The sequence below is a fragment of the Hyposmocoma kahamanoa genome, unplaced genomic scaffold, assembly GCF_003589595.1.
Source record: "Hyposmocoma kahamanoa isolate Upper Pololo Valley unplaced genomic scaffold, ASM358959v1 160833, whole genome shotgun sequence".
Classification (NCBI taxonomy): domain Eukaryota; kingdom Metazoa; phylum Arthropoda; class Insecta; order Lepidoptera; family Cosmopterigidae; genus Hyposmocoma; species Hyposmocoma kahamanoa.
In genome coordinates this window covers 4,683-13,734 of record NW_020653578.1, presented here as the reverse complement: position 1 = coordinate 13,734, position 9,052 = coordinate 4,683, and the positions used below count along the sequence as shown (strand labels likewise).

The 9,052-nt window shown below is 36.7% G+C and overlaps 1 protein-coding gene across 1 annotated transcript; it reads right to left on the bottom strand.

Moving 5' to 3' along the window:
- Positions 1-2,336: 2,336 nt before the first annotated feature.
- Positions 2,337-8,420, bottom strand: LOC113225496 (venom serine protease Bi-VSP-like; the record flags this gene model as incomplete). The annotated part of the gene is made up of 4 exons (XM_026457809.1): positions 2,337-3,312; positions 5,662-5,846; positions 7,738-7,839; positions 8,257-8,420. Coding segments are annotated over 4 exons (601 nt in total), but the record flags the coding sequence as incomplete, so codon positions are not given.
- Between the last annotated feature and the right edge of the window lie 632 nt (positions 8,421-9,052).

Genomic DNA, 9,052 nt, shown 5'->3' with positions numbered 1-9,052 from the left:
CGCGCTGGGTCCGTGCGGACCCCAAACGCACTGTACAAACATAACCACACACTACCAGGTCACGCCTGCGACGGTTTTATGGCGCGGCGAGTGTTTTAGTGAAGCTACTAAGAGCGTGTTTGGTGTATCGGCAAATTTCAAAGAAAAATACACGTCTAAATTTGCATCGGGGCCCAAATGGACGCCTCGCGAGTAATCAAGGGTTAACAGTGTGTGTGTGACGATGCGACGTTTCGTCGTCATCCCACCTTTATATCACTCTTGTCTCTGGGTCACTTTTGAAATGTTATTAAAATCAAGTAACCTTACTAATTACTGCTGTCCTAGAAGATGTAGTAAAAACACTTGTTTGGACGAAATGTGGCATTAACATCAATGGAGTCTTCCTGTCCCACTTACGGTTTGCAGACGACTTAGCACTCTTCACTGAAAATTTTAACGATCTCCAGCGTATGCTGCAACAACTATATGATGCTTCTATGTGGGTGGGCCTGAAGATGAATATGTCCAATACTAAGGTTATGGCGTACATCTCCAACGTCACAAATCTAAGTGTCACAGTTGGAAATTGTCGATCAATACATTTATCTCCGACATATTTTATCTTTTGGCAAGGAGCATCAAATGAAGGAGATCACCAGAAGAATTCAGCTTGGGTGACCGAAGACCCGTCTATACAATCAGTGTGTTCTGCCTACTATGACTTACGGTGCCGAGACATGGACGCTCACGAAGGAGGCTGTGTATAGGATGAGAGTTTCACAGAGAACCATGGAGCGTGTCTTGCTCGGTATCAAGCTTATAGACCGTGTACCCAATGTCTAGATTCGAAGTCGAATTAAGGTAACGGGCGTGGGGAACCGCATCATGAATCTATAGTGGAGCTGGGCAGGGCACCTGATACGGAGACAAGATGACTGGATACAGCGGCGAGATGGGCGGATGACATCGCAAGAATTGGGGGCGAACCTGCTAATCTCAGCACGGGATCGTGTGGAGTGGCACAGAAACTTGGAGGTCTATACCCAGCACTGGGTGAAGTCAGGTTGTATATAATGATGATGAGCCTAACTAATATTTGTAAAGAATATGGCCCTTTTGGGGTAAGTTCTTTTTACCGTTTGACCCATGTAAGTAATTTAAATAGAGTGTTTTGATATCGTTGTACCTGTTTCATGTCTACTGTTATTATTTATGTGGACCGAGTCGTCTATTTTATTACTCGCGGCAAGTGGGTTGAATTTAAACTAGTATGTAAAAATTAGAAATCTTGGCAAACGACTGCCATCCAATTACGCCTTCAACTATTCTATAACCCCGCTGTGCTATAAAGCGCCTAGAATTTCTACATTGCAATGTTACTGTTGTGAATCAATGATAACGACAAACTTTATTAGTAATAATTTTATGTGCATTATCATAGCGTGTCTAATTTGCAAGTTTGCAAGTTTGCCCCTGCCCTGACTCAGACCACCGCGGCATGTTAAATCGTGGAACCCCATTGTCAAGAATAATAATACTTAATTCAGTATTGGTTCGGGCTCTCAAGGGTGTTTTTTTTTAAATTTCACATATTTATTTACGGTTTTATTTTATACATTTATTTTACTGTATATTTTGTATGTATTAGTATAATATCTTTTACTTAATATTCTGTATTCGTGTGTACATTTGATATAATACATTTATTCTTGTAATTATTTAGAATGTACCATTAAATTTCATGATTTTATTTTTATTTATATTTTATTGCCGACTCAGGAGCCTACTTTTCTTTCAGTTACTCAAAGGTTAGCTGGAAGAAATCCCTTTATGGGATAAGTTCGCCTTTGTACAATAACGTTTTGTTTCTTTGCCAAAAAATTGTTTTGTTCTATAATAAAATGTTCACAGTTTTAAATTTTTAAATTTGTCGGTTAACAAATATGAGTATGTACGAATGTACATACTCACTCTCATACAAAATCGAGAATATCTACGCTCAATCTAACTAATGACACCAGGCGCTCACTACGAGGTTCATTTTTCCTTCTACATTAGTGAGACTGAGCGTAGGTGTTCTCGATTTTGTATGAGAGTAATGTATCTGTTATTAAGTAATCTGTGACAGAACTGAATTCTGAAATTCTCGATGGTACACCTGGATATCTGTAAGATTGGAATGAACAAATATCTACTAAGTGAACATGTATTGACGTATGTTAATAAAGTTAAAAGAAAATTAGTACGTGCAAGTTTAAACAATTTATTTTTTAAACAAAATTATAAACACAAACTTATTATGTGTGACAATTAAGTATACTTTGTGTTTTGTATTTTAATGTCATAACTATTACGACCAAAGATATATTACTTACAGAGGAGTAACATCGGCAAATTACTTTTCAATTTAACACTAATGGCGTTCGTGCTTTTCGACTTAACTACATATCAGACGAGAGCTTAAAGTTTTTTATACAAAAATAATGTTATAATATCTTCACAATTTTTATCATTCAAGTTTGCTCCAACGTTCGACGGAAGATGGCCGCGGAAAGCGCCAAAAAGTATACAGCCAGGAGGCAAGACTTACCTGCACTTGTGACGAGCTAATATTTATCCTCCCTTTTCGGAAAGTCATTCAGCGTTTTACGCATAACACAACCTGATGAGTATAGCAACATAAGTCTAGACGAGTACAAAGTGCGTAACATTTAACCCAAGAGAGCATATTAAAAGCAAATTGAATTCTACAGGTTCACTCTAAAACCTCGTCCACACCGACGTTAAGCAAAACGAGATTACTGATAACTTTATTAATGCTTACTTAAAAAACTCCTTTTGCAACGTTTTTATACGCCTATTTTGAATAATGGTTTGCATGTTTTAAAGATTTCGTAATACCCAAAAAGTTTATTCTATATTTTGGAATAGGCAAATTAGACTTAAAAATTTGTTATCAAATTCGAGCTGAATGTATCACCATCACATTGTAGTGGAACAAATTCGTTATTGACAGGTTTTATCTAACAAATTTACTGCCTCTTTTCTAAATAATAGATAATTAAATTAATTTACTTAATTTAAAATATATATTTCAACAGTATCTTTCATAAACATGACAACTTAACGTAGATGTGGGCGACGCGTAATTTCTAATACAATCTTAAGACAAAACCGTGATCAAGGGTTAGCGAGCATTGTCTTTTGGATCCAGGGCACGAAATGCGTGACGCGACTGTATACACCCGGGAAGCCAGGCTCGGCGCATTTCTTGCCAAAAGATACCACGCCGATTTGGAAGAAGTACGTCGAATGCGTTTCGCTGTTCCACTGCGGACAAACGAGATCAATGGATTACATTTATTAACCGACTTCAGATTGTTTATCAGGTTGCCTTTACTCATAACAAATAACAATGATTGCATTAAAACCCGGTTGTTTAAAACGCGCTGCCGACAAAATGATTGCAAGCGAGTTCCTCTTGGTCGTATTCTTTCCCAGTACATGATTTGTTCAGTGTTATCATTTTGTTGGTAGGTCAATGAGTGTTATTGACATATTTTATTAAGGCGTGAAGTATATGTGTGTTTATTTACATACCTGCTTCTAAATATAAAAAAGCTATTGAAGCCCAGGGGGCCTACCACAATCTCTTAAAACAATATTACTTTAATCTTACATAGACTTTTCGTACCATAACGCGCTTAAAGTAAGTTTATTGTAATGTTAAAACTATGATGTTTTATTGGCAGCTTTGTGACTATTCATTATTGTCTTAAATTGATTTGTAATAATTAAAAGTTAAGTTGAACTTATTCATTTGCATATATCTCTTCAATATTTTGTTTATTTTTTATTTAATAGTACATAGGAAATATTTTTTCGTTAAATAAAAGTACGTGATGTTTATTTCGTTTAATTACATATAACAGCGCCATCTATATGCTCCTTGGCGAAACTAACAGTTGACACTAGACTACAGTTCCGAACTCACAACGTGATCAATTGCTTGTTGTATTTATTTTTCTTCATGAAAATGCGGAATAATTATTGAATACAACATTGACTTGCAATTATAGGGACGTCGGGTCCGCGCTAAAAAGTGTCCGCACTTGTAAGGCGCTAAAATCGTATACAGAGCGCGACACTCCGCTTTAGTCTTCATTTGTTCTACTGACAGCGCGATACTGCGATGACATTACAATTTAAATTTCGAATAGGTTGACTTGGGACATTTTTTTCGTGGTTTTTGTATTAGACCCGTCGTCCATTTATTTGTAAGTCGAATACAACGTAATTTTAATAGATTTCATTATTACATACTTTTCTTTTTTGGCAGTTAAAATTCTCTGAATGTAAATAATTAAAGTGAAAAAAAATGTAAACAAAAAAAAGTTAAGGTAGGCCCTTGAGCTAATTTCTTTCTTGTTTACTTTTTACTTGTAACAACATACACGACAATTTTAATTTCAATTTCAATAGTGATATGTGGATAATGTTGTTGATTGTACACTTACTTATGTCACTTAATTCCACAATTAATGTAATCTTACCATGTACTATGTTTGTTATTATATTGTTATGTATGAACATATATTAAAAAAAAAAATAGGTAAATTGACCTTGTCTGATTAGGCGAAGTCAGACTGAAATACATGGATCAGTTTTGCTAATCAAGCTTTCCTAATTCATAAGTATCATGATTTCCGTCGAACGACGGTCACTGCCGGTTATAGGCCCCCAGAGCGCTAAAACGACCGTCTCGGTTACTCTATAGTTCGTATGCAATGAGTGCTAGGCAAAGTCAGCTTGAAGTTAAAAACAGACATTAATTTTATTGAATATAACGTTTTACCACCATGGTACAGAGTCCAGAGCAGGTCAAGCTTGACACTTAATACTTAAATCCAACTCTATGCCGCTTACGATAAGAACAGTCCAAAGTACAAAGTGTCAAGCTTGATGTGCTCTTGACTGTACCTAAATTATTTTCGGGAAGTTGCTCCACTAGCTTGTTAGTACAAAGATGGAACTCGAAGAAAAATGTATACTGCGCTTCGTATATGTAAAATTATATAAAATTCGGCTAAAAAGTCGTTGGAAAACAAATATAAAGACCCGACAACAAGCACATAGAAAGATTCGTGAGGTCTGCTGATTCGTTCCGTGTCTTAATTGGCATAGCGTCTGGCACGGTTTGCCAGGTAGGAGACGTCGGATCGAATCCGGCCGGTTCGAAGGAATTTTTTCTAAGTGTTCGCTGTTTGTATTAACAAACAAACTAGTGGAGTCATTTCTCAAAATATAATTGAATATCAATTCAATACAAATTTAATAAATTAGGTATTAAGAAATGGGATAACGTGCGACCTTGGCGGACCAGAAATCCATTAGAATTTACAATAATTACTTCAAATTTATAAGGCACAGATACACAATCTGTCGGCTTGATGAATATCGGAATTAGAGATAAAGAGCACGTCGCTTCACTGTAGTAAAGAAAAAACAGAGTCCATAAAGTATTGCATTTTTGTCTATGGTTGCTCGTCAGTTTTTATGGAACTTGGACGGAGTTTAAGAACGTATTACCAACGTTTAATGGCGACGGCGTTTGCATTGGTTTTATTTGTAACTTAAACAAAAAAGTACAACTGGAAAAATAAGCCTTATTATACGTACAATAGGCTGCATTAAGGGTCCGCCGCTGTCGCCCTGACAGGCGTCTTTTCCTCCTCGCTTGTACCCGGCACACAGGACGCGTTCGTCGATTTTCTGCGCCTTGTACGGCGCGTAGGCTTGCTTGCAGAAATCGTTGGACACTACTGGCAATTGCAGCACTTGGAGATGCGTGGCTGAAGCTCCTCCTGATAGTTTACAATATTTAATTTACGAAACAGTAATGTGGAAGCTTAGAATAATAACGCATAGAACACTGACTTACACAAATAGCATAGAATGATAGTTTCATATAGAATGATAGTTTCATATCAAACGAACTGTCACAAGTGAGGCAAAAATCAAATTCATGTAGGCTAGTTTTAGTAGTAGGTTAATTTTCGATTTTAGTGAATATTTATATAAAAATACAAGATGAAACGCGTTACTTCCTTGTGGAATGTGATGTTAGTATCTATTTTATGTTTGTCTGACGTATTTTTACACTCATTTACCGCACATTTCGTCATTTTTAGCTAAAATTCTTGAGCTGTTCGCGGTGCAAATTGACCTTGAGCACTGACGGCCCGCCCGCTCGTGTAGGCCCTTTTGGCGCGCTTCAATTTGGCTCACTTAGCGTGTGCGGATTAGGTTTCTATGCGTTATTATTATAAGTGTGGAAAGCGCTACACTTACAAAAGCAAACGTCTTAAAGAAGGATGGTGAAAGCTAACCCAAAATCAACAAAGTGCCGTTCATGGACTATGCTAGTATAATTAATTTTACTTTTTAGCTTATGCCTATTTACTAATATATTTTTAGAAGTTGGGAATGAAGAAAGGGCAAAACAATGTATTTTAGAATAGATGCAAGAACACAACGCAATTGGTTCAATTCGACCATAGATTAGGTAACGTTCATGTACATACGTTTCTTTTTAGGCACGATTTAATGTTTATCTACCTAATGTACTCGTTATTTTATAGTACAAAAAATAAAAGCTATAAAAATCTAATTAAATAATTAATTAAACAATAATGACATAAAGTAAAAAATAAAACACAATATGACGAAAATGTATCTAAGACAATATTTATATGAAAGATACGAAAGTCAGCAAAGGACCGTTTTGACAAGAGGCCTCTTTCCAATGTCAATGTCACTTTGAGATTGAGAACAGTGTGTCCATTTGTGGCAGATTTAATTTTTATTCATTGTCAATGCGACAGAACTTGTTAACGTTGTATTAAATGTGGCAGAATTTTGCAGATTTAGGAATATTCAGCAAGTTCTTTATTATTTTTAGGAACTGAAAACTTGTTTTTCTTGCTACTACGAACAAACATATGAAGCGAAATACAGGATAATGTTATAAGCATAACCTATATCAAATTTATAACTCCCAGCTTGTACAGGATACTCAGTTAGCTTGTTTGATGATTTGATAATGAATCACAAGTATTGGTAGGTCTCTTTAATGCACGTCATCAAAAACACTGGGTCACAAAATACACACAGTAAACCATTGACTTACAAATAAATGGACGACGGGTCTAATACAAAAACCACGAAAAAAATGTCCCAAGTCAACCTATTCGAAATTTAATTTGTAATGTCATCGCAGTATCGCGCTGTCTGTCGAACAAATGAAGACTAAATCGGAGTTTGGCGCTCTGTATACGATTTTAGCGCCTTACAAGTGCGGACACTTTTTAGCGCGGACCCGACGTCCATATAATTGTAAGTCAATGCAGAAAACCATGAGAATTTATTATAATTATTTAAAATTAATTAATTTTCATTATAATTTATTAGACAAGTACCATAACCTTATACAACGGAGAAATCAACTTGATATAATCTTCGTTACGTAATCTGTCGTCTTGATGAAATATCGAATTCGGAGGTAAGGAACATGACGGTTCACTATAGTAAAGAAAAAGAGTCCATGGAGTATTGCATTTGTTTGTCTATAGTTGGTTGTCAATAATTATGGAGCTTCAACGGCAAAAGTATAATAAATGGTTGGACCTGAGGTTTTGCCTTGACAATCGTGTTCTAGTGATAGAAATTAGAGTAAACGTAGGCAAGCAGACTCACTGAATTCAATAGATCCCCATCCAGCAATCAGAGGGTTGTAGTTCTCGAAGCTGTTTGTACGAAGTTCCGCTGGGTAAGGGATGCAAATTGGCCGGATCATGTCTGAAATGTTACATTCGGCCCTTTGAAAACGTCCGTAAAAATAAACTGCCCAATTTTTGCAAGGAAGAAACCAATGAAAAATACTTAATTAAAAAACCAAAAGAGTTGTTAATAGGAAAAAGTTACACCCTGCTTTAAGTGCAGTTAACACATACACACACACACACACACACACACACACACACTCATATATATATATATATATATATATATATATATATAGCAACAGCATAGCTTCAAAATATTGTAAAGAGCAAGTCCGTCTCTCTCTACCGCTAATTTGCAGTACGCTACCGGGTCCATAATGTGCTGTTAATTAGTTGTAAGACCTTTTCATTCTATGTAACATTAAGGGCAAATGCACTATATAATTGAGCTGAAACGAATTGAATGTTTGTTTAAAGTGTGCCCACTGACCGGTGAATGTGACTGCCATCTGTAGTACGAGCAAAGCGATGTCGTCGGTATAGGCAGAGCGATCGTATAGCTCATGCTTGATTTTTTTCTCAATTAGGATGTCAATTGGCGCCGCGCCGTCGTCCTCGCGCGCCGTGTCTAGTTCGCCGAGACGTACTACGTAACTGGAATGCATAATGTAAATAAATATCTTTCTACATGCGGCTTGAAGGACCAATGCCCTGACATTGGTCCTTCGAGCCGGATGTAAACCTAATGCGATGTGAAATAAAGGCTGGATTATATCAATGAAACCGATATGTTCCCCGTCTCAATTGGTATGGACCGGTTTGCTAGTCTATTGTAAGGTACTCCGTCAACGATGGCTATCGAATAATATCAGTGTCGCTGCGCCGCTGGCGCTCGTCGTGATTGTACTTCATGCCATGACGATGTCCGGTTAGCAACATAGTGTAAAAAAACTGGATAAGTAAGTTTTTTGACTAAGAAATCAATGTGATCGGATGCGAATGAACGCCCAGTAAAATGAAAGTGAATCAGGTGTGTTGGTATATGATTCGTAAATTAACTTTTTAAAAACGTTCATAACAAAACAATGTATTCCAAAAAGTCGACATAAAGTCACCAGTTTTACTTTAGCAGCAGTAGAGCCTTGTGAAAGAGTTTGTCCAGGGAAGTACTGCCACCTTGCCTATTTCTGCCGCCAAGTAGTAAATCATATGAGCAGTGTTCCAGTATGGAAGGGTAAGGCTGCTGGTGAAATTACAGGCACATGGAACTTGTCAAGTTATATCTC